Here is a 26,866-nt window from a genome sequence, read left to right as displayed (position 1 = left end):
TGACCCAAAGCATGTTTATGTGCCCGCAATACTGTAGCCTGTTGGACCCAAAGTCCATTTATGTGCCCTCAGTACTATAGCCTGTTGGACCCAAAGTCCATTTATGTGCCCTCAGTACTATAGCCTGTTGGACCCAAAGTCCATGTATGTGCTCTCTGTATTATAGCCTGTCGGAGCCCACGACAGCTTTGTGCCATCTGTAATAAAGCCTGTTGGAGCCGAATGAAGCCCAATAAAGTGACAGAGTTTCTCCATACTCATTTCTTCAGCATCTGTAAGCCAACACTACTCGAATCCCAAATAAAATAGACACTGAGGAGATCACTTTACTTCACAATACAGGAAGTTAGTATTTACACATTAAGAAGTACAGCACAAAGGTTCTGACTTTTCTGTATTTATTATTTGGGTGAAAAAGGTTATTTACATAAAAAAAATACTTACAATCCTAACAGGGAAAGTAACTTCACGTACAAATAGAAGACATAGGAACAAAGAAAGTGACAAGACATAAGGCAATATAAAGACTAACCAATAGCCCGTCTCCTCAGCACATCTGAAAAAAGTCAATAGTAAGAAGTCCTCCGATAATGAAGGGCAAGAAATGCAGAGGAGGTCGACACGCTTCTGTATAAAACAACTGAGTATAATTTTATCTGTCAGACGTCTATCAACTGACGGATATTGAAAGCTTGGGAGGATGTGATAAAATCTCCCCCAGCCCTACAGTCAGCCACAGTTATCTCTCCTTACCATCAATAACGCTATTCATGAGGCAAAGGAAAATTAATAAAAAATCTTGGTGCAGGGGGAGGGAAGGCAGGTGACGCTGCCTCACTTGGGCTTTGTCTCAGCGTCTGTCACTTGCCGTATGAAGATAGCATCTTCAGGGTGTTCAATGTCATCCATTTCGTACATGTAGGAGGAGGCAATTGCCAGAGTGCTGCCGTCGTTGCTGAAGGCCAGGGAGGCGATGCTGGTCGGGTAGCGGTGGAATTGGCACAGGCGCTTTTTGTTGAAAGGATCCCAAATATTGACAAAGCCATCTGAGCCACCTGCGGGGTAAAGAGAACATTCAATAACTGAACTTCTAGAAACGGCCTTTACTGGACTTATCGGAGTTAAAGGTTTGATGTCGAGGAAAACAAAGAACGGATTATTCGGTTAGCACACTGACTCGCCTAAACCACTTCTATTGTTTTTTCCAGCACAAGTATTGCTCTCCCACAGCATAATCTCAAATACACAATGCCTGGCCAGAGGTCTACCTGCCTGGCCGCACCGTATGGGGCAGAAGCGATCAGTTTACTATAGAAAGAAGCAGCCCACTAGCCTTACATTGCAATCAAAGACAGCATAACCAGCACAGCCCTCTGCAGAACTGGGGCATTAGTTAGTGACCTCTTACCAGTGTTCAGGCCCAAAAATTGGGAAAATAGTGGCAATTCAGCAAAACCGGCTAAAAGTAAAGTAGATGTAAACCTTAAGTGGATGACATTTCAAAAGTGACAACTCAGGAATTACATCTTAAAAATGTATTCAAGTACCCCAACTATTAACAAATATGCATCTTATTTGTGTATCGTCTCTATATAAGTAAACTAAACATGAGATTGTAGTCCATCCCTGGAGTGAGCTTGGAGTGGTGGCTACTTTACAACACACACAGGGACCATGAGGAACAAAAGTAGCCACCCTCCAGAAGGAAGGACAGTGTCAGCACCAATTTGAGGATCTACAGCTGAGTGATGCACAAATTTAAATTTTTTTGTGAACAGGTAAGGCACCTGAATGCATTTTTAAGATTTAACTCCTGAGTTTGGGGTCACTGTAATGTGCTTCAGTATGAGAAACTATGGCCTTTTTAATGAAATACTGTTCACTGTTTTAATTCCAACACTGCCAATCTCCTGTGACCTATGTTCAGCCACTTCATGTCTACATATACTCCAGCAACTGCTACCTGTCATTTCTCAGGGCAGGTTTTTTGATAGTGACAACAGTGCAACATGCCTGAGGCCATAATATGCGCCACCACAGCCACATGTGGTCTCCATTGATAGAGCATGTGACAGGGTGACAACACTATTTGGAGACAGGGCAGCAGAACCTTTTTACTGTATACCAGAAGTGTCTGTACAAGGACCTTCACGACAGGCTCACCAGGTATTTTGATGAAAGCTGTAGATATAAACATTTTGAAAAATGACAAAACATGTTAAAAGATTATCTGAGATTTAGCGGAATGGGAGGAGAAGTTCTGAGCCAACCAGAGTCCTTTTACATAGAAGAATGACAGCAGAAAAAGACCAAGTTGTCCACTTAGTCTGTCCTCACTTCATTTTGTTTGCACAGGTAAGCGTACAGGAAGAAATAGCAGAGAGGAATTGATCAGTCCTCTGCTGCTTCTTCATTGCCTACTCCCAGACCAGGCTGATTGCTGAACTGAACTGTAAGCTACAGAAATATCAGCAGGACCTGGCTGTATGGTCTACATCACAAGACTGACCAGACATTACACTTTCATTGTCCAGAACAGTACTCATGAATTGATTCCAACTGTGTAATTAGCAGGTTTCCTAGAGTCCAGAATTTAAATGGCATCTGATTAGACATCACCATTCTATGTGGTACAGACTTAGAACTCAAGAAGCCTGCTGCAATTCCCAAGCTTCAGGTCCCGCCAAGCGATCTGTCTCCAACACGAGTTCCTATCCCAGTTTAGCTATAAATCTAATTCAGAAGAATTGAAATTGTAGGAACTAACTCCAAAATATAGGAAAGAAAACATTTACTCCATTCATGAAATCATTAGCTGAAGCACAGATATGCAAATATGCTTCAAGTGAATAACAAACACGCTGCTGTGTTATACGATTTTTTTTTTTTTTTAATCCAGGAGTTCACCTTGAAGCACATTGGCTATACTAATTCAATACCAAACAGCAACTATACACTAACCTGTGGCAAAGGTGTTATGTAAACTGTGGAAGGACACGGCATTGACAGGGTAGATCTGCTCAATGTTGTTCTCTTTCAGCCGGTGACATTTAAAGGCGTATTTCTTCTTCTGAACTTCCAAGCTTGGGTCCAAATACTCAACAGCAACTCTTCCTTCAATGGAGCTCAGCACATAACCCTGGTGTGACAAAGTAGCAATTAGACCCATCAGTGCTTATGTCAATCAGGAAGTGAACCCTGCTGAACTGTCTTCAAGGATTTGCTTAATAAACGGACAGTTGTATTCACTTTCATGTTCCAGCCATTTAATTAACAAGTTGTAATGAAGAGAAGAATACCACTGCACAAAGCCAATCAGTGAGTCAGCGAGGTGACCACATCGATCTGTTCACTGCCTGAGGCAAAGATGAAGAACAAAAGTCTATATATATATATATATATCATTGCAAGATTTGGTAACATCAAGATGTGTGAACTGTATGGAGCTACTGAAGGAAACATTTGTTTCATGAACCATACTGGAAAAATTGGATCTGTTGGGCGCACTAATTTCTTTTATAAGGTAACCTGATCGGAAAATGATCAGATTTATATGACTTTTCTACTCGGTGTGTGTGTGTGTGTGTATACAGATATACAGTATATAGATAGATATAGATATATATATATGTTAGATAGATATAGATATATATATATGTATGTAAAGGGAAACCCTGTGCTGGATGTTTCAAAGTTCTATTGTGAAACACAGACAGCCTTGGTTTTGTAAAAGCAACCTGTTATCAGTGAGCCACTTATGCTGGCAGTCAGAGAATCCTTTTCACTTGCCTGTGTCTTGACCATGGTTCAAGTGCTGTACCTGAATTTTTGGTGAAGTGTCTGAATTACCTGTTTATTTGGGAAAGCTCTGATACAACGTGTTTGGTACTTCAGACTTGATTCACGCCTCTGTTGTACATAGCCCATGTTCCTCAGATCCCACACCAGCACTCTTCTGCCAGCCGTGCCCACAATTAGCCTGTCCCCAGACACAGACAGTGTATACACCTAGTGAGGAAAAAAAAAAAAGTTCTTTACAAATTGTGATAAAACAGGAACAATATAAAAAATGTCAACAAGACATCAGTGGAATTCTGGATTGTAATAAACATTACTTACAGCTACTTCGGGCTTTTTTCCCATGGTCAGTACAGGTTATTGAAATAAGGGCTTCTATGCAGTACAAAATGGCGACCAGATCAACAGTATAATCAAAATGACTTAATGGAAGGATGTTTGTTTTTTTTTCTACTCCCACCACTGACTAGTTATACTGTTGCATTGGTCCCCAAGCCTGACTCCATAGAAGCCTTGTTTACCCTGACACTAAACTCAGGAGTTAAATCCTATAAATACATTCAAGTACCTTAACTATTAACAACAATGTATCTTATTTGTGTCTCACTCGGCTGTAGATCCTCAAATCTCTGAATTGGAGCCGACGCTGTCCTTCCTTCTGGAGGGTGGCTACTTTTGTTCCCTATGGACCCAGTGTGTTGTAAAGTAGCTCCAAGCTCACTCCCGTGAAGGGACTACAATCTCAAGATTAGTTTACCAATTTGTATTGAAATTGTAGTCCATCATGGGAGTGAGCTCGGAGCGGTGGCTACTTTACAACACATACAGGGACCATGGGGAACAAAAGTAGTCACCCGCCAGGAGGGCAGACAGTGTCTACCCTAATAGGGTACTTGAATGCATTTTAAGATTTAACTCCCCACCTGGAGTATGCGGTGCAGTTTTGGGCACCGGTCCACAGAAAGGATGTCCTTGAACTGGAGAAAGTCCAGCGGAGGGCGACCAAACTCATAAAGGGGATGGAGGACCAGAGCTATGAGACACGGCTACTACATTTAAACATGTTCACGTTGGAAGTAAGGAGATAAAGGGGGGACATGATTTTCATGTACAAAATGTTCCATAGTCATAGCAACATTAGCAACAAACTCTTTGAGATTAATTCCGTAACAAAGACTAGAGGACACCACCTAAAACTGGTAGAAAAACAATTCGAACACAAGGGGCGAAGGGGGTTCTTCTCAGTTCGCGCGGTTAGGGTCTGGAACTCACTGCCTCGAGCGGTAATTTCCGCAATTAATATGGAATCATTCAAGAGGCTTTTGGACGACTTTCTGAGAGACCGAAATGTACAAGGGTACAGGTACTCTTATGAATGAGAACACTCATGGACTATACACACACACACACACACACACACACACACACACACACACACACAAACAGGTTGGACTTGATGGACTTATGTCTTTATTCAACCTCAAATACTATGTTACTATGTTACTCCTGAGTTTAGTGTCACTTTAAATAAATTGCACTGTCAATGGCCAAAATGCCTGAAACAGCACTACGCAGTTTGGAAAAGGGGACAATCATATATAAACTGTACCTCTGTACAAACCAGCAGTTCTAGATGTAGAGCTGACTCAGGGCAAAACACCCACCTTGCATAAATTAGAAACACCATACATTTTGGATTTGTCATGAAGAAGACAAATACCTTCTGTTTTAAGAAGGATCTACTGTGCGTCACATCAAAGCCAGAAAAGGAAGTAAAATTGAACACAGACCGCCTCATCCAAAAATGGAAAATCAATCCTAGCAAACATACAGGGCACGGTTTCAGAACGAGGGGCGGCTGAATCAATAAAACACAACCATTGATGCTATGGGTCTGATTTACTAAAGAAATGGGATAAAGTACGCTTGTGTTTTTTGGATTTATTCTTTCACATGTGACTGTTAGGTCCATTGGATCTAGGAAGTAAAGCAGATGTTAGTTTTTACCAAAACAACATTAAGGTGGTTTGTAAATTAAAACACTGCAGAAAATAACATTGGTATGTTTGAATAACGATTAAGTAACATTTAAGCTTTCTTTGGGAAACGGTGGGCTGTTTTGGTAAAAACTAGCACCTCTTTTACTTACTAGATCCATTGGACCCAACAGTCACATATGTAAGCGAGTTCAGTTGCAAACAGTACACCAGGCACACAAAGCTATGTGCTTCTCCCATCTGAGGGCAGTTTAATAAAGAAACCCTCCTATCTGGAGGACAGTGCCATATTGGCCTTTATATAGATTTGCAGATGCCATGCTGATGCCCACATGACCAGCTATGACGCCAACTATTTAAGCGCTTGAAAGATCAGCTGAGAGCGGACATAAGCACATGGACAACAATTATCAGACGCATTTCTTGAATGTCGCATACACTGTGCATGTGCTCGTAGACAGAATGTAAGAAAACAACATTGGCATGTTTGGTTAACGATTAGGTAACATTATTTGAACATTTCTAACTTAAGCTTTCTTTGGGAAACCATTAAATCATTGGGTTTAGTTCTACTTTAAAGTGAAGCCAGGTTAACATTCATAGTCAGTTGTAAAGAAAAAGCTGGCACTGCATCCATCCAGACAATGGAAGGATGCAGGATACGTGAAGGTACTGAGGTCTTATTTACAGGGTCTCATACACAAACTGCAGAAAGGAGCGAAAAGTTATGCTGGGCCAACACCATAGAGAATTGGAGGAAAAAATTATAAATGAGGGCAGCTTCGGCAGCCACTTTACACTAATGCCACAGGTACGACTTCTGCCACCATTACCAAGACATACTGCAGATAAAGCATGGAGGGAAAAAAAAAAAAAAAAAGAGAGAACAGGCCTAATGAAACAATCTTGCCGAAAATCCTAAATCTTCTTTACAAACTGGTGTCACACCTGGATTGGAAGTAGTCTTTCTGGCCAACGGACTCATCAATCACCCCAAACCGGCGTGTCAAGCAGCTGAGTGGGTGGACACATTTATCAGTATGAAGAGAAAAAAAAATCCCTATGAAAAACCCTGACATGCCAAGCTGTCCGCACCAATAGGTAGGCGGCTTCCCAGTGGCTGTCTATTATGTGCTGTCCTGTCAGCTATTCATCACGGGCTTTTACTGGCCACATACACCCATAAATCAAACCGAGAAACAATGCAATTATTCTGCTCTGCACAAAGGTCTCACCAGAAGTAGATTCAGTCATGATGGGGTAAAAATGACGGCCATTTAGATGGAGTGCCGAGCCGGTAATGATGCCTCCAAACTGGCTGGTATATTTAAGGGGAAGCACAGGCACAGAAGTGCTGTGTTGATTTACTGGAAGGAAAAGCTTTCCTGCTTCATCTTGACACAGTAACTTAGTGGAAAATATGAAGGAGAAAAGAATGTAATAACTTAAATGCTAGCACTATAATATTATGTGAGGTCTGCGCAAGAAACAATTGCTTTCAGCCGTGCTCTGAACTGCACTTCATAAAGTGGAGTGGACGCGGCTGTGCGGCACAACTTCATAGACAAGTTTAGTGTAGGGTGATGCCCGGCGTATATCTCAAACAATGCTAGGCAGATATGCAATGCCTAATGGTTACACACAAATCAGCACACACCTTATCTGGCTGAGAGAAGGTTCCAGCATTGCAAGGAGTTCGCGGGTCCCATAATTTCACCGTCTGGTCCCAACTCCCAGTCACCATAACGTTTACCTCGGGGCAGAACTCCACACAACGAATGGGGGCGTCATGAGTCCCGACCACAGACTCTAAAAACAGTCATAACAAAAGACAAATCAATAGAGCCCACAGGGACTCGGACTACATACACACTGCTGTGGTTGCTGTGCAGTCATGCATCTGACTGAACGGTTACAATTTTATAAACACATTTCTAATACTTTTTGTTTTTGTCCTTACAGGCATGACTCATCTAGCTTATTTTCAACGTTCTGTATTTTATTTTCTGGATAATTAGAGCTTCAAATAGCAAGTGAAAGGAAATGAACAGCCAACATTGACAATAAATATGAAGGCACTTGTGATAATAAATCTATTATCACGCTGCATGTGCAAGCCAAACTGTGTTCTCCAATTTAAAACCCATGTGCCTATGAGCCATTTAAGAAACGCTCAACACACAGCAAAAAACACATACCTTGTATAGCTGTATACAGCCCATAACCAAAGCTGTGGACAGAATATACTGCAGTGGCATATATACTAAATTGGCATTTACATTGAAAACCAGGCAATGCACTATCTTTGAGATTGTCCCATTCACTTAAACCCAGGAAGCTCTGTTATGCAAACAGCGACTAATCTACTATTGTCAGAAGCTCTGGCCAGCCCCTCCCCCTATAAGCCATTGCTAGTTACTGAGGCCATGCTTCATGGGGATGGGATAACAGTGAACAGTATGCATGTGGGGCAGGTCAGTACCCACAACCACAGGAACTGATCTGTATAGCGAAGAGATCCTGATTTCATGGCTCCTAGACTGCTCAAGGAGGAGCAGAGCTGATGAGAAGGCACTTGGAGGTTCCTTCTAATGCACAGCAAGCGTCACTCTACTAGGGTCCATTGGGTACATAGGAATACCTTAAGAAAGGGTAATTGCAGAAAAAAAACTGCACATATCAGGAAGAATGTCCTCTATTTTAATGGAAGATACATTCTTAAGCTACACTGTAAACTGGAATTCTCACAGTTCTGCTTTCTGTACACAGAGACCTTTTACCCCTATGGTGAACACTTATGGAATGTAATGTAAAAATGGAAAATGTAATAGATCACACAGCCAATACAAAAACAAACAAAACAGAGGAAAAAATGAAATGACCTTCAACATCACTCATGCAGTATAACATGAATTTAAAAGAAAAGCTCTACTTTCCTAAGTTGCTGGAGGAAAAGGGTAGCATCAGACCCTATGTGAGCCTATGACCCCGACAGGATGATATTCCCCTTCCATTGACCTATCAGTAAGAGGCAGGACACTACAGTGAGCCAGCCTTTCCAGCTACTATGTGGAGAGCACTGTCCACATCAGTGGGGCAGAGAAAGTATAATACTGGTAATACCACACCATTAGATTTTATCTGGGGATACTACCACCCACGGGTAAACGTACCTCCATCGGTATTCAAGTCATGCATCTTTAGCTGATGATCCAGACCTCCACTCCAAGCATGAGTAGGATCCTACAACACACAAAAGGATATTCAGTGGTTTCACTAGTAAGAATTAGAATGAGCTAGTGTTGAATGAAACAGATGCTGCATCAAGGTGAACTATTAAGGGAACAAGAGCTGCTGAAATACTTACATAGAAAGCACAGTCAAGGACAGGACCAGCATGCTGGTATTTCAGCCTCATAGTGTTAGAAGGAACATCAAACAGGCGGACTGAAGAATCCCAGGAAGAGACCAATAAGAACTGGGAGGTGTTTGGGCTGAACTTAACAGCGGATATCCCATCTTCAGGGGCTTGGTTTAGCTTAAACTCATTGGATCCAGTCATCTGAGAAACAAACAAAAAAAAAAAAAAAAGGGCAAAATCAACAATATGGAAAATGAATAATGTATAATATGACTTTTTTATAAACACAAACAGTTCATTGAAAAATGTACAGCTTAGTTTATGCTGGGGATGCCATACTTCAGAATCCACCAGACTTGCTGAGCTGTTACCAAGGTAGGCACTTGCATCTCTACCAGGGTAGGGAACTTGCATCTCTACCAGGCTGCTAGAAGAAAAGGAGGACAGAGGAGGTTTAAAAAAAAGATATGTTGTCCTAACACTGCAGATTGCTAGCAGCCTGGGTTAAGGGCTGTTAGTTTTTCTAAAGCATGTTAGATATAACAATACAGAGTCCTCCTTTAAACCAAACCTCTAAGGCACTACAAAATCTGTAAACAATACCGATTAATATGCCACTGTGATGGCCAGAGCATTATTCAGGGAGGGAGGTTATACAGAGCTAGAGGTCCCAGTAGCTGGTCATGAGAGCCCAATATTCTTGGGTAGCCTACACAACAGTAGCACAGGCATGCAGACACCCAGGGCTGCATCATATGCTTAAAAGGTTTATGGTACCTACAGGTTTTCTTTAAGGAGCAGACTTCTCAAATATTCTGATCTGGAATCTAGTATCCCTAGGCTCTCCACAATCAGAAGTTCACTGACACAGGAGTTTACTTATAAATATATCCTGTCTCCGGGCATTCATCTGTCATACTGGGTGTGTCAAGTAAAGAGCACTTGCCTACAGATGTACCCTTGTTAAATGAGAACTTCCATTAGGGAAAAAGTAGTGTTTCAGGCCAGTCATGGGCCAATCTCTGACACAAACCTCATTATGGAAAACATAGCAGCTATTATGCACAACAGCTTCATCAGGCAGTGAACTCTCCATTATCCCGTCCTTTGGTCTCAGACTATACAAAGTATTTGATACACTGACTGCAGATATTGCTGAAGCTCACTATCGGAAAAAGAAAGGAAGAAAGGCTACATGTACATACCTGAATTGTGTAATTCTACTAAATCCTGACTGGAGGACTTCCTTTTTAAACTTGGATACATGTATTATGTAGTTCAATACTAATTTGCTCCCTGAGCAAAGACATGACTTATGTCTCCAGACAAAGCAGATCAATACAAAATGAATAAAAAAAAGTTTAATTAAGATCCAGCTTACCAAGAAGTAGCTTTTGGAGAAAAAAAAACCTCCCTCCAAACAGACTACAACGGACCATCTTGCACAGTGCACACCAGGACTATTTTCTGACAAGTGTCCTATAAGCTTCAGTGAAAGGAAATCCTAAATTTTGAGATATGACCAGAAAAGAAAGAGGACAAACGTTCCAATGGGGACATTCCTCCTGGAGACAACCAGGGATCTCCTCCATCTTCCTGTTGTGGCTATGAGACAGGAAGTGAAATCTCCCCAATGGGACAAAGATTGTAAAAACTGACAGGGTTCATAACCCTCCAAAATGAAAAAAAAAAGTTTTGGATTTACATTGAGAGGACAACTAAATACGGAATACAGGAGCCAGTCTGTTCAATCAAAGAGTAAGCAGGATTGTTTTAGAAGCCACCTCCATTTTAAACAACTAGAGAAAACCTTTAATTTCGGCGCCAGCTGTAATTTTTTTAGAAGCACTGGCGGCCTGGCTCCTGGGATTTGTCCAGCACTGCTTCAGATCCATTCCGAATTATTGAAAAGCATAGAGTCCCTCCAGCGCTGGTGCCGGTCTCTGATCCAGCTCTGACTGCTATATCTCCTGTGTCCCACGGAGTCTGTGTGGGTGCACACGGCCAGGATGCTTGCATTGACTTACCCTGTGTCTCCTCTTCCCCTGGCCGAAGATATCTACAGCGCATGCGCCTGCCCCATGATCCTTCACGGCTGCTCAAGAAACTTCAGATCTGTGGATGGGACGGAGCGGTGGAGACACAGGTAAGTAATTACCTGTTTGGTAACTTTTTAGAAATGTTTTTTATGTTTTTGTATATATCTACTACTAGCTAGCAGTAGATATATACAAAAACAAGTGTTTAATTCTACTTTAAAGGCAGTATTTCATAGGCGGTGATTTTTTTCTAATACATTTTTTTTTTAAAACAAAAGTCTATTTTGAAAACAGTTTTTTGTTTATATTTATAAATAATGTAAAAAAAAAATGTATTTCTCATGAAAACAATCCTGTCTGAAAACCAATCTAAGGCCCTTTTCACACTATCAGATTACGAGTAGATCCGTGCTCGGACTATATTGTTCAGATGAACTTTCATACCCCAAAAAAATTTTAATTTTCCGACCAGCTCCTCCGATCAGCTGATTGAGGGATGCCGACCGCGATATCCACTGTGCGAATTTGCCCGGTACATGAAAAACAGGCCAAAATTTGCACAGGGAGTACTACTCTAGGTACCCTTTTGGTTTGCATCCCTCGATCAGCTGATCAAAGAAGCTGGTCAGAAAACCTTTGTACGACAGGAGCAGGCAGCCAATAAGCTGCCCGCTCCCATCTGGTATTTTGACAGCAGCCGGCAGCCGCTGTCAGAATACAATGCAGACAGCGGTATTGCTCGGTCGATACACGTCTAAGTATTGATGGAGAAAACTGATCTATTTGTCTTGTTCAGCCCACGGGTTGAACGAAAAAAATAGATCAGTGTATGACCAGCACTACAGTTCTACACTTGCCGTCTCGTTTTCTACAGCCATAAAATAGTTCCTGTTTCCCCTTCCAAATGCAACATAAAAATTTTCAACTACCACCATTTTATTCTATAGGGTCTTGGCATTCAGAAAATATATAATGTTGGGGGGTTTTACGTCATTTTCAGGCCTAAAATGTGGAATATAACATGGGTGCAAAAATTGAAAAAAGGGCCTCAGTCATGAAGGGGTTAAAGTATATTTCCACTTTGGCAGCCCAATTGGGATAAAACCTATTTTACATTTGTTACATGTTGCCATTCACATAGCATAAGCTAATAAAACATTTTTTAAAATGCCTCTTGCAGTTTAAATTGCTTTCACTTGGGTTAGTGTTTTAAGTGTTAACATTTCTACTTGCTTGTCTTTCTTTGCAATGTTAGGAGAGGCTGGGAGGGCTAAGGGCTCTGAGGTGGTTTTGCCGAAGTCTTTCCATTAGGACAGATCACTGTGAATGTGATGAGAAAAACCTGGAACGGCCACCTTGCCTGTTGTAACAAAACATCTTAAAAGGTAAGAAATATATATTTTGTATTATGTTTCTTTGTGCTGTGTAAATAGGATCACATAAACAGAGAGGTTCTCCCAAATCTGACTGCAAAAAGTGGAAATATGCTTTAAACAGATGGGCAGATAATCTGCTTTTGGATTGCTTTTTTGAGAGATGCAAGCTATGATAGTGAATCTTCATAATGAGGCCTGGTCTGGTGGCAACTATATTAATAAATGAGCAAGGAATGTCTTCCCTGTAACAAGATCTGTCACTAATTACTAAGTATTTTAACCTCCTAAATTACGAGAAACTAAGATTGGTTTAAACAAGACATATGTCTTTAATAAGCTCAGGCCTCTATGAAGCCACTAATGAAATAAGAAAAGGCCCACTAACGCAGCTCATTTCCTCTCAGATCAATAAAGTAATTATATACTACAGACGTTTAAATAAAAATATGCCAGTGGCTTCAAGCAAATTTGATTTCACAGATTCTCTTCTACAAAACAGCCCGCATAAACAGGCCCATCTCAATTAACCCTGCTCTGTTCCAGAGATCTGCCTGTAATTGTGCTGTACAGCAGTCCGGCCTCATTATATCAAAGGGTTCGGCCAGTTACCATAAATACACAGGTGCAGCTTGTCAGCAGGCAGCAGGCCGGACACCAAATTCCACTATTTATACAGATTATTGCTGGAACAAACGCTTCTATCAACATGAAGAGCGCCAGCTACTAAACTGACAAACTACCTCACCCCAAAAGAATTTCATTTGTATGGAGTCAACATATTCCATAATGAATCCCTCCTCCAAAAATAAATGAAGGGAATCATCAAAGCTGAACTCCAGGCAAAAAAATTAAATTATTTAAATGTTTTCACCAATAGCCACAAGTTATATAAATACACGTTTTGTGCACCAAATGCCTTCGCAAAGCCAGATATTACCTTCAAAAGTAGCAGTGACATCATTAATGTGCTGTACATAGACTGCGTACGCACAACATTTTTCAACATGCGGTATTGCAGTACCGTCTGTTGCCCGGCTGTGGATGCATTGTGGCCAAGATGTTTGTTGGATTGCCAAATGAATGGCAATGCAATGCACTTGCTGCACTGTAAAGCTGGCCATACACCTTACAACCATCGCAAGACTTTTGTCTTGCAATGGTTGTAAGGTAATAAAAAAAAACGTCCGATCTGCCCATCTTTGACAGGCAGATCGTACTTGCGATCATCGCAAGCCCGCCCCGCTGAGGGGCGGGCTTCCGATGACTGCAATGCTGCACGGGCAGTGTGCGCTTGCGCACATCGTCCCGTGCGGCATTTGTCTCCCGAGAACGCCACTAACCCGCCGACAATCGTACGATTCTCGACGGGTTTTCAAGCCTGCTCCGGAGACAAAAGACGTGCGACCGTACATTAGAAACCGCTGTACGCCTTTCATACACCTGCCGATTATCGTATGATAATCGGCAGGTGTATGGGCACCTTAACACACAGTAGGTGTGTTGTGCAATACTGTGCATCAAGTGCACGGTACTGTATGAAAAACACACCGCCGCACAGTGAATGGACCCTAAGTGGCTGTGCCGACACTTTACACAGTCATGGCCCACTATTAGTCAACCAGTCCAGAGCACCGATCTGCAGCTGACACGGGAACAAGTGTATGTAGAGAGGAAGCAGCTAAAAGAGGCAAAGGATGTAACAAAAAAGGTGAAAAAAGTATTTTTTGCAAAATATATGATTCAAATGGTATTATGCTCCCTTATGCTTCACAAAAAAAAAATCCCATTCATTAAGGCCTCTGTTCACATCTGAGCGTTTTGTTGTAATAAGCAAAATGCCTGTCGCTGTAAAAAGTACACAGGCGTCTTTTTGGCAGATTATAGCTTGTTTTATCTCCATTGAGTCAATAGAAAATGCTCATAGAAACGCGTGTAGCAATTATCGTTTTGGCTATTTTCATCAATGTGTCGCCATCTGCTCATAAAAATGCACAACTATGCACATGCAAAAACGTGCAGCAAATATGCAGTAGTATTTAAACAGACTGCACTATCCATAGAATTAAACAACATGTAGTTCTACGCGTGTCTGCGACAAATTCAAAAAGAACTAAGATACGTTGTCTGCACACCAAAACGTTGCATTGACATATTTTGCTGCAAGACAATTAAAAAAGACAAGGTTCGGAACACACAGCCTGGGCCCCCGGAAGAGACGTCACTCGCGCCGGAAGTGATGTACGCGGTCACCCGGCCGGCCGTGGAGAACCTCTCGGAGCCTCAGAGACAAGATGAACCCCTCTGACCGGCGGCCACCCTCCACCCCGACTCAGCCGAGGGAGCAACGCCATCCCGGTCTCGGCCCTCGCCAGGCACTGAAGCAGGAAGGAGAGCCAGCATATCTGCTGCAAAGCTAGAGGGGCTAGCTGGAGGCCCAAGGTAAGCCTGTTACCTAAGATTTCAAGGAAGAAACAACCCCCTGGCTATTCGCTATATGGAGGCTCTTCACAAGCGTTCCTGTGACCTGCATCCTCAGGTAACACAAGACTGAGGTGCTGGCCAGAAGACGGGCCTTTTAGAAGTTATGCGTGACGTGTTTCCTGTGGGATTGGGAGGAGCCTCCATATCTCAAGGATGCTGTCCTGGAAGACGTTAGGGGGAAAGATGACATCCTGAAGCAGAATGGTATGCAGACAACGCATCTCAGTGTATGTTGTGGTGCCATTCATCGGTTGTCCCAGCATCCAAGAAATTGGGGAAAAAAGGACTTATCAGTAGAGTGCGGCGGAGATATTACCATTATTAAATTCCAAAAGAATTGCCACCAGTTTGTAAATAACGTAACTGGAGGTAACGAAGACAAACTCTACATTGGCGTACCGAGAGACGCACAAACGCAAGATCTGCAGGTTGGTCTACAGGACGAGATCTTCCCGAGCCACGAAAATGTGCGTCTGCTTGAAGACGTAATCGTGCCCAGAGTCAGGCTTTAAAATAAACCTGTGCATTGCCCATAAAGGAATACAGGTTCCCTTTAAAGGATTAAGTACAGTTTAAGAAAAAGTGCACCCCCCCCCCCAACTTCTGGTGGAGAACCGACAGAATGGCGAGCATGTGCAGCTGGAAAAGTGGGAGGGGGGCGTTAATGAATAAGTGCATTCATTATTTTTGCCCCCCACAACAGATCTACCCCTCCTCCTTGGCCTCCAGGGATTGTTTACATCCTGCACCACAAGTCCTCTCTCTCTCTCGGGCACACCAGCTTCAATAAGGCTCATCTACCTCTGTATCCCGGCCAGGGAGACAAACCCCAAAGACTTCTATAGGCCTCTACTGTGCAGGCATACCATGGAGGTGCCTTGTCCTTAGACCGGTCCTCCCAGCCTCTCTCCCCCTCCTCTGTAGCAGTCTAAGTTTGCGTAAATAATCATAATGTATAGATGTGAGGACGCAGAGGAACATTCCAACGCTGCAGCATAGCAGGAGAGAGGCTTCAGTGACCGAAGAAGCAGGCAGCCGGCTCAGCAGTTCAGGTAACTTTCTTTTTTTTTTTTCTCAGAACCCGGAGCCCCTCTGCAATGGTTAATACAAGTTTTGCCCAGATATCTTCTTTAATCCTTCCTTTCCCAGCCGCACAAACTAAACATTCCTTCGGTCATACAACCACCAGAGGTGAGGAAAGAAGTCCTGTGTCAGCACGGAGTCTCTCTAGTTGCAGTTTACTCAAGGTTGAAGATGGCATCACTACTCCCACGTGACAGCGCTGAGCCAATCACCAGCCACCTCGGGCCATTTAAAAAGGAGAACTATGAGGTGAGTGATTTTCACTCAGCCTCATAGTTCGAGCCGACCTGTGACAATGAAACTGTCACACGACGGCTCTATAGATCGGGAAGTGAGCTAACACATACTGTCTCTCGCTCACTTCTCGACTATGTCCCTGCAGTGAGCAGTGACTGTCACTCACGGCTCCCCGCAGGGATTCCCCCCTCCCCTCTCTGATCCTTCAGCGCTGACTGGAGGAACGGACGGGGAGGGGGCAGGCACAGCTAGCTCTGCCCCTAGATAGGCAGAGCCCGCTGTCACTCACGCAGCTGGGTGGATCTCGACAGCATTGTTGGGATCCGTCCCAGCTGCGGCAATCTAAGTATATAGTGAGCAATAGCCTGCGATATACTGAACTCTGGGTCACGGGAGGACGTTAGTATATGTCCTCCCATGACCCTGAGGAGAACTATGGGATAAAAAGGTTACCTCATAGTTCCCTTTTAATGATCCATGAAGACACCACAGGTAACATGGAATACTACATCTAAACTGGTATCAAATATCATCCCTATGGCAAGCCAAACACAAAACACACAGCGATAGAGAGGCTACTATGTTACGGTTATGCACCTGAACAGTGATGGGGTGGCCTCCTTTTCTTTAGGGTGCTGTCAGATAAAGTAATCATCAATCATAGTACACATATAGGCCCATCTCATCAAACTTTAAAGGCTACTTCCACCTTTCAGACCATGTTTTGGGTTACATCAGTATTTAGGTTATAACATGAAACAGGGTCACAGTCCACAGCACCCCATCCCCCTAATGTATCTAAGCAAATTATGTATACTGTATATGAACTCAGCATAGCTTTGCATGGCTCCTCCCCCACTCAAGTCATTCATAGATCTGTGAATGAAAATACTACAACTTCCATCAGCCACCACCGCAAAGGAACCTGTAAATTCCAATTGACTGTGCAATGAGATCGCTGCCCTTGTAGTCCATCGATTTCTTCCTCCCGCCCCAAAACCAAGCACCTCCATACAGGCCTGGGACTGGAGGAATAGTCTGCAGGCACATGAGCATTGCACCCGCAACCAAATGTCAGGATCCACTGATTGCAACTGTAATGCTTTGTGAGCAAAAATAAAAATAACTTTTTTAGTCAATGTGAGTTTTTGTTTATTTTGCAATAGGTGGAATACGCCTTTATATCAAGAATATAGATCTTTATTTTCAGCCATGTGACTAGAAGGCTCAAATCTATCTCTTTTTAAAATGAGGATTCTTATTAAAGTATGAAATAGGTGTGTGTGTGTGAGATAGATAGATAGACGCACAGTACAATATGGCCATAGGGAGCCATGATACCAATTCAAGTATCTGTGGAGCGCTCAGCTTGGCCTCCTATTGCGCACTTTACCGGCACTACACTGAGCGCAACAAGCCACCCTCCTCCTCCACACTTTACTCACCGTGCCGTTTATATCTGTCCCGTTTTCCTTTTACTTCAAACCGCCACCATTCACCTCAGCCGGGAACCTTCCAACAAGCGGCTTCCGGACAGGACGGTTTGAAAAGTTATCCACCTCCCTATTGGTTGCCGAGCGGCTTCCGACAGGAAAAGGCGTGTCTAGCAGGCCACCGGAAGTGTGTCAACGCAACTGGTTGGTTGGCGTAGCGCTTAGGAATGACTAACGAGCGGCCATGTTGTGAATGGCACTATGCGTGTGTAGTAAAAAAAGTACGCTAAAACTGGGGTTTTTAGGCGGTATGGACTTGTCCTTCACAAAGTTAACATGATATACCCAGACATGAGGTAGTTGAGGAAATCTTTCTACAGAATGGCAAGGAACACACAATTGCACAATAAAAAAAACGTACTTTGTATGGGTCACTTCTGATAATCTTTTTTGTTTCCTTTAGTTTTGTTATGTAAATATTTATCTTCAATATTATAAAAGGAAATAATAGTATTATGTACCTCTTAGGTTTATAATACAATTATTTCCTTTCATATTATTGTAGATAAATATTTACATAACAAAACTAAAGTAAAAAAAATAAAAAGTTTTGGCTTTAGATATAATTTACCTCCACCTTACCTAATTTACGGGTCTATTCACTAAGCTGCCGAGGGCTGCCGAGTGAACAACTGACCCCAAGTGAAGGGAGCCGAACACCGTTCGGCTATTAACTTCAGGCTTGTACGGCTGATTTCAGTGAGTGAATAGCCGAATGCCGCTGAGCGGCATTCGGCTCGGCTGTTCTGCTCGGTCCCTCAGAGGGACCGAGCAGAACAGAAAAATAGTTTAAAAAAAGTAAATAGAAAATGATTGTGCGGAGCTAGCAATGACAGCTAGCTCCGCCCAACAGTTTTCTAATATCCGGCGGTTCTGCTGCCGTAAAAAGAAAAAATCTCCCGCGCGCTCTGGGAGCCTTCAGCTCCCGTCCGCCGTGCACCCCTTCGGTTCTACTGAACCGAAGGGGTCCTGGGGCCGAAGCTAGCCGAAGGATCGGCCGAAACTACGGCTAGATCCTTCGGCATCTTCGTGAATAGACCCTTTAGACTGAAAGGTTCTTGGCTTCTGATGGCCCCACTTGGGTTTTAGCGCCCCAATGTCCACTTGGTTGAAGCCTTGTTGGGTGCCATTCAAAATGAATAGTGCTAATGCATGTAACGTACCACAATGCCAAAGTGTGACTTAGCCCTAAAACACAAAGGCAAGCGTGTTGTTATCAGGGATCTCAAGTCTCCCTGATGTTCAGGGAGTCTCCCTCTTTTGGACAGCAGCTCCCTGATGTCCGCGAGAGAGGCATTTTCTCCCTGAAAGGTTTACTCTGAGTAAACCTTTCCGGTAAGAAATCAGTGGGTAAAGTCAGAGTGAGGCTTGCCTCCTGGAGGAAGGTCATGTGATCTCTAGAGTAGCCTCAGAACGAGGCTTGGCTCTCAGAAGGAAGAAGCTACTTGCTGCACAGAGAGGGCGGACATAGACTACTATTGAGAGCAGGTACAGGCACTGAGATCTACTGCTGCAGGGTTGAGAGAGTGCTGTTAACCCTTTGTGGATAATATAGAATCAATTATATGTCTTGGTTGTCTAGTTATAGAGAATATTTATTTAATTTGCTGCTCAGTTTCTGACGACAGCCGCTGTAAAAAAAAACAACCAGAAAACAGAAAGGGCACCTCCCTGAAATGAGACGGGAACCTCCCTGAAATAAGGTTTTGCAGGTTGGGATGTCTGTGTTATGGATCTTCAGGTGGAAGATCATTAAAACTTTGAGGGATCCCAAATCTGGTGCATCCTCAGCACACCATGAATCCATTTACAAGTCCAGAGTTACATTAAAGTGATCACATCAAGTGTAAGTGCAACGTTTTTGAGCTGCACGGACATCGCACTTACACTTGATGTGATGACTTTTATACAACTCTGGATTTAATGGATCCAGGGTATGCCAGCGACATATGCTTTATTGTATGTTGATCACCGGTTAACCAACTTGTCGTAGCTATGGCACTCCTATAAGCCAGGCTTTAGGCCTCATTCTTAGAAGCCCATTATGTGCGGCTCGGGATTCCTGCAGCATGATCCTGCACCCTGGAGCAATGTCTCTGCGCTGTGTTGGGGAGTAGTGACATCAACCTGTTTATTTCCAATGTGGTAAGCAGCATTTTAACATGGCGGACCTTACATGCTGGTGCAATACATGGAACCTAGGGTCACCATACATGTTACAATTTTGTACAATCAACTTTATATTTATGAAAACAATGTGCTATGAAGACCCACCTAATTTATCCAATCAACTTGTATCCAATCAGACAGGCCCCTGCACTACATAGTTACCTGTAGATCTAAGGGCTTATTCACACGTACTTGCACGTCTGTAAGGAATGTATGCTCATGCAGAGGCCCGAACCCAGGAGGGACAGGTGCTGGTGTAATTGCGTGCAGCAGCCTGTACCTCACTATGAGATGATGCGGTTGCATGCAGTTACATGCAGACCCAAACCTGCACTTCCGTGCGGGTCCGGGTGCCCACACTAGGATGCACACTGTGAGTGGATGTGCAGGTTCGGGTCTGTGTGTAACCACCTGCACCCATAGGGAGGTACAGGCTGCTGCACCTTTCCCTCCCAGGATCGGGTCTCTGCAAATGCGTGCACGATGTATGAACCAGCAAGCCTGTGTGATTGAGCCCCTAAAGTAGATTGGACAGTCACATGTGTTGTAAGCTTAAAGGTGCCCACATCCCGCGATCGTACCATAATCGTGCAGTGTATGGAAGGCGTGCGACCGTTTCTACTGTACAGTTGCACATCTTCCGTCGAACAAGCAGGCTGGAAAACCCGCCAGGAAGCATACGATTCTCGGCGGGTTAGTGGCCTGCTTGTTCGACAACTGCTGAACGGGCCCGTTTGCAGTCATCGGCAGCCCGCCCCTCATTGCAGTCATCGCAAGCCCGCCCCTCAGGGGGGCGGGCTTGCGATGATCGCAAGTACGATCTGCCTGTCCAAGATGGGCAGATCGTACGTTTTTTTTAAGTACTTTACAACCCTCGCAATACAAGAGTCTTGCGAGGATTGTAAAGTGTATGGCCACCTTTACACTGATGACCTGTTCTTAAAAGGTACAGACTCGTGGCTTATTGATTATTGAGAACAAGCATGCAGCTAGTGAAGATTGAACTGTCATCCTGCATGTTTGCTTCAGGTCAGGAGCTTACTATGTGGTCAGTTTGATATTGGGATGAGTGCAATAGCCTGCAGTTTTTAAAGTGACCCTTTCATGGGAGAAGTACAGGGATTGGCATTGGTGGCTTAAAGCTGAAATACAGTCACTTCCCATTTTATTCAAACATATTCCTCATAAGACACAAAGGATATAAATAAACTTAGTGTGCACTTAATCCCTTTGCAAACCCAAATTTTGCCTTGTGAAAGTAGCTGTGACATCATCACTGTGATGTACATAGCCTATGCAGAGAGCAGAGCTGAAGGAGGGACCCAGCAGGACCCACCTACTACAGGATGTCCACAGAAAACTATAGGAGGGGGCGGATACAAGACCAGTCACCCTGAACAAGAATTGAAAGCAGCAGTGACCGGTCTTTATTACAGGAAGATCCAAGTGTCACACTGGTTACTACACAGATCTGGAAGAAATACACAAACCACACCAAGCTTCAAGTAAGAGTACACATGGCTCTTGTATTGAGACAATATTTGTTTACCTCAGAGGTCAACCTTAATAAAAAATGCTTGTTGCCTGGCTGTGTCTGGCATCAGTACTTTAGACTCACAGAACTGGGACATGCATATTGTTGATTAGGGTCAGAATAGTGTCTAGTGAAAAGAATTCCCTAAATCTATATTTGTTTCAGGTCACCAATTCAGACTTTGGAATCAATAAAGCCAATCTATCAGCATGATAGCCAGGAAACGTTGAGAAGGAATGGTCAGTGTCCACGATTCTTCCTAGCAAGCCAGCAATGGTGGGATCCAGATTTTTATACTCATAGATGGCCTTCAAGTGGAGGGATCATAGCACAACATTCATCTCTACATACTATTTCTAAATGTATTTCTACAGGAATTCCACTTAGCACGCTCATGGCTATGAAGGTGAATGGGGCAGCTGATATGTATTCTTATAGTTGCCTTTGTAGTTCTCATCTGAGGATCCTGAAGTTCCTCCGGTGATCTCCTCCTCTTGCTGGGAGATGATGAAAGTCCCGTTCACAGCAGCCAATCATATTCTAGCTCTTTTTCTGTTTCAGGCTGGAAAATAACAACCACCATCTGACTGACTGGTCGGGGCTACAACATTGTTTTCCTGTGTAAGAAGCAGTAAGTAATTTTGTGTAGCAAGAGGGTTAAAGAAGAACGCCGGGCAAATAAAATCTTAACCCTTGCAGTGGGGCTACCTCCACACTGCAAGGGTTAAGTGTTCATTTTGTCTAGGGGGCTAAAATAACCAATTTATACTCACCCGAAACTTGATCCCTCCTGGTTGTTAGATCGGTCCCTTCAACCTTACTCCCCCTCTAATTCAACGATGGTATGTCCCTCGGCATCTCCACGTCCTATACACTGTATTGGACCTGATGAGTCACAGGAGCTTAGACGGCTGAAGCAGTGGGAGAGTGAGGCTGACGGGACCGATCTAACAGCCAGCCGGGATCGCAGGTAGGGTGAGTATAACCCTACTTTGAAATGGTGCAGGTAGGCATACCTGTGAGGTCGGTTACAGATGTTTTGCTTCCTAAGTCTCTGATAGGCACAAGAGGTTAGAGGAGTGTTTTTCCTTACATTTCTGCACCATGTCCGCCCCCTGTTTAGTCTAGCTGATTTCAGAGCTGGTACCCTTGGGGTTTCAGCCAATTCCTATGGTCCTTTGGTTATCCCCTTGGGATATTATACTGGAGATTCTCTCTACCTCTTATACAGTATCCCTGTACAAGTTTGGGTATCTGTCCAGACATTCTTATTGCTTCTGGAAGCACTCCTTCCCTGGTTCCAGGAGTTGGAAGCATAAGGCTTTTTTTTGGTCCTCTGTTTGTTGACCATTAGAGTGCTTTGGTTATCATTAAGATGTCGGTTTCCCCTCATTTGCAGTCATTGTTGCTGATCTCTTTCTCCCTTATTGGGTAGTTTTGTAGCTCCACTTGTTGTTGCTGGTTGTTTTGGCTCACAACTGTTGTTGGTGCAGGCTCAGTATCCCCTCGAGTGTAGTCATTCCTCTTGATTATGATTCTTCCTTTCAAGGGTCAGCAACATTTTTATCCTCTATGGCCTCCCCTTGGTCATTGGACATTTTCCCTGTCCTGCAGGGGGCTTCACTTCTTCCTGTTTTGATTCATGCATTGGTCATTCTAGTTGAACTCTGTGAGTAAATCCCTTGACCTGGTCTTCATTGCACATCGCTTTAGTGGTGTAAGACCTTCACCTCTGGGAAGGTTTGGGAATTCTCCCCGTTGTAGGGCAAGTGACCTGGTCCCTACACTGTATGATATTGAGGGTGCTAATCTCAACCACACATTGTTGGAATGCCCAATGTTCCCCAGGATTGTCAGCGGAGCGCTCACACTAGAATGCTGCACGTACTCTCTGGTGACAACCAGGAAGTAAATATAAAAAGGCATAACTATTGAAGTATGGCTCTTCCTGAAGGATGAGCTCAGGTTTGGAACAAACCCACTGCAAACTTGAGCTCCTTCGAACAGGGAAATGTCAATGGCCACCCGCCCAATCAGCTGCGGAATGGGGCATTCCCCGTATCTGCAGCTGCAGGTAAACGAAGGGGTAGAATGTTTGCGCTGATGTAATTTACTTTATATGGCCCCAAGGCCATATTAGGTAAATATAATTTACCAAATATAGTCATGTGGCCATGTAAGGTCATTAACATCACTGCACCCAGCCTCTTTGCTCACCTGCAGCTGTGGGCAGGGAATTCCCCAGCCGCAGCTGATTGGGTAGCAGTGGAAGGAGCTTTCTATCATTTTCATAGGAGCTCCTTCCAAGTTCAGAGGAGCTCAAAATTGGGCCGGGTACAGTCCAAACCTCAGCTCATGCCTACTTACAATAACAAGGTGAGAGTGATTTTCATTGAAACCTATCAAGAGGAAACAATGCACATACCAGTTTAGGGTGAAGAAACCATGCTGGGAATTTCACATTGTCACACTTTAGTCAAATTTAAAACATAAACCCTAAGATCCATATGGAGAGCCTACCTGCTAATAGTTTAGTGCATCATTTAGTTATTTGTATAGAGCACCAGTCTACCCCACTCTCTTATTTCAGCAATCAGGTGATCTTGGAACACACCTGCTGGGGATGATGTAACACCAACTCAAGGCTTCTTGTTGTTCATACATAAATAACACTTAATGTTAAAATAATTCCTGGACTGAAAAGTTTCTAGCCATCACCAATCAGATTCAAACTTGTCTTGAAAGTTTGACTGGTATTGGTGATGCAGAGAGGAAGTTACACAGTTTAGAATTCCAGAATTACTCTCCTACTGCCCTCCTACTTGTCCTGTATACAGGCGTGTGTGCCTATTATAGAGAGGATTGTACAGAACCCAGACTGGAATGAACTTTATTACTTTAGCGCAGTTGTTGTGTTTAATGGATGGTATTAGATGTTCACTTAATGCTTTCACTTGTTTCCTGGCATTGCTCCTTAAAGGAATAATCCACCCCAAATTACCCATTGGTATCTTACTAGGGGCAGCACTGCATTTACATTGACAGAATCTCTTTCTGCAGATACACCCCAAGATGGTTTTTAGACAGTTTGTAGATCTCACAGAAATCAATGATAGAAAGAAGTTATTTATGCAAATTACTTCTTTTATTAAAACAAAAAAAAATGTGGCTCTAAAATTTACTTTGGCCTCATCTTTATAAAGATAGGATTCAAAAAGTGCCCACATTATATCTCAATTGCTCTTAAAGCTGAACTCTAGATATAAAAATACAAATCAATACCACTCTGTAATCAATAAAGCATCATTAAATGTATTTTTTAAAGTGGGCAATGTAAGTACCTGAATATGACCAGATATCAGACTCTAGCAGTCCCTATACATCAGGGTTGGAGAGTGACGGGAAGAAGCACTACAAGGAGCCCATCAGTTCATGTGCTGACAAAGAAAAGCATGCTGATAGGAGGAGAAAGCAAAATGACAGAGAGATGAGCTCATTACTGTGCTGCTTCTCCTATCACTGCCCAGTTACCAGCTTAGGTGCGGGTCCAGTACAACCTAAGCTCAGGGGAAATGGGTTGAATGATGCCGGTCATCAGAATGATGATGTCTAGCATCAGAAAAAAGTACTGCGAGGAAATTCTCTGGACTGAAGATGAATATTGAAACAAAAGCTGGTTTTGTTATTCGTTTAATGCACCATTTATTTTTATACAGTTGTTTTTGGCTGGAGTTCTGCTTCAAATGTGAATTAGAAAAGGCTTTTAATGTTTCACAAACCTAATAAATCTTTGTTGGTTTTCTATCCCCAAATTCCATTTTTAGACCCCATTCACACTGAGCTTTTCCCAGCATCATTGAGCTAGATCGAGCGACATTGAGCTACAGTGCACATTTTGTCACGCTACGTAGCGCGACTTTTCGCAGGGACTTCGTAGCTGCTACATTGGGCTGTAACCAATCAAAAGCGCTCTTTATGTGACATCATTCCTTCCTTCTTATATTTCTGTGCGAGAGTGACACTTCTGTAGCGCGACGTAGAGCGACAATGTCGCACAACATTGAGCTACACCATTAAAGTCTATTGGGCCAACCGCACAAAATCAGCCGAAAAATAGGTCATGTTCGAGCTACAAGCTTGAGCGACGAGCTACAGGCGACATTGAGCTGTGAGATGTGAACAGCTCCATTGAAATGCATTGGACAAGCTACATTGAGCGACATTGAGCTGATATTTGAGCGATTTTGGAGCTGAAATCGCGCTACAAATCGCTCAGTGTGAATGGAGTTGTAAAACATCATCTCCATAATTTTGCTGGGTGTATGAACACCGATAAGCTGCTCTGTAGAAGATGTCAACCTTTTAGCAATTCCTTCCCTTAGTAAACATCAGAAAGTGAACACACAGAAATTTGGCAAGAACATTCTTCTTCCATGTAAAAGCTCACAAGGACTTCAACTAATGGAAACATCTTTGATTTCCTGGTGACTCCAATTTGAGGAGTACTTGAATTACCAGCTATAGACTTTGAGCTGTTGTTTTTTGTTGCACTTATATTAAAATGACAATCCAAACAATGTGTTCATTTTAGGTGAACTTTTCTCCATGGTCTAAAATAAAATATATATATATTTATAACCACTTCAAGTGCAATTTGCTAATGCAACACAATTATTTCCCCAATGTGAAAATACAAACATTTTTATAAAACACACAATGGATTATCATTGATCCAAGCTCATCAATAATAATAATTGATCCAAGCTCATCCATGTATTGTGTCTATAAAATACAGCATTGGAAATTTTACCAACTTCAAATACCTTTTTTCTTTTAACTACTGCATCATAATACAAATGCCATAAAACACTTTGTTGTCTTATCCTTAACTTTTAAAAAAAACCCTCTTGAAGCATCATATTTACAGTGAGTAAATTAGAAGTCAGTAAAGTCTGCCAAAAGGTATTTTCTTCAGTGGAAGGGCTGCTTTCACTTTTGCTCCTACATTTTCAATTAAATAGCTGTCAGTAATTGTTTTTTTAAAAATATGATAAAAAATTGTTTAGTGTTTGTTTTGAAAAAAATCTTAAACAAACCTTGCATGAATATAGAAGCTATAAAATGTATATTTGCTGATGGTAAATATATTATTTGTATGCCTATCAAAGCTATTGAATTGTTGCTGTAAATAATAATAATATTAATTAGAATTATTGTTATTATTTTGTCATTATTGTTGTTATTATTATTATTATTGTTGTTCTTGTTATTATTACTGATACTACTACTACTATAATT

General features: G+C 42.7%; 1 protein-coding gene across 1 annotated transcript; it reads right to left on the bottom strand.

Annotated features, from left to right (window-relative positions):
• Positions 1 to 693: 693 nt before the first annotated feature.
• On the bottom strand, positions 694 to 17,918 carry BUB3 (BUB3, mitotic checkpoint protein). Its single transcript, XM_018553673.1, has 7 exons — positions 17,818 to 17,918; positions 9,163 to 9,357; positions 8,969 to 9,038; positions 7,453 to 7,604; positions 3,850 to 4,008; positions 2,962 to 3,139; positions 694 to 1,055 (listed from the first exon to the last, which is right to left on the bottom strand). Exons 2-7 carry the CDS (start codon positions 9,355 to 9,357, stop codon positions 835 to 837), a joined length of 975 nt encoding a protein of 324 aa, XP_018409175.1. The 5' UTR covers positions 17,818 to 17,918; the 3' UTR covers positions 694 to 834.
• Between the last annotated feature and the right edge of the window lie 8,948 nt (positions 17,919 to 26,866).

The sequence above is a fragment of the Nanorana parkeri genome, unplaced genomic scaffold (genome assembly GCF_000935625.1).
Source record: "Nanorana parkeri isolate BGI_ZX_2015 unplaced genomic scaffold, ASM93562v1 scaffold127, whole genome shotgun sequence".
NCBI classification, from domain to species: Eukaryota; Metazoa; Chordata; class Amphibia; order Anura; family Dicroglossidae; genus Nanorana; species Nanorana parkeri.
This window is presented reverse-complemented; position numbering and strand designations above follow the sequence as displayed.

Excerpts from the sequence above, each read along its gene's own strand:
- BUB3 (XM_018553673.1), bottom strand. The coding sequence starts at position 9,357 with ATGACTGGATCCAATGAGTTTAAGCTAAACCAAGCCCCTGAAGATGGG. Across the intron at positions 7,605-8,968 it reads TGACTTGAATACCGATGGAG|AGTCTGTGGTCGGGACTCAT; the intron begins GTACGTTTACCC and ends GACTGTTTTTAG. Across the intron at positions 4,009-7,452 it reads CCTTCTCTCAGCCAGATAAG|GTGTATACACTGTCTGTGTC; the intron begins GTGTGTGCTGAT and ends TTTCCTCACTAG.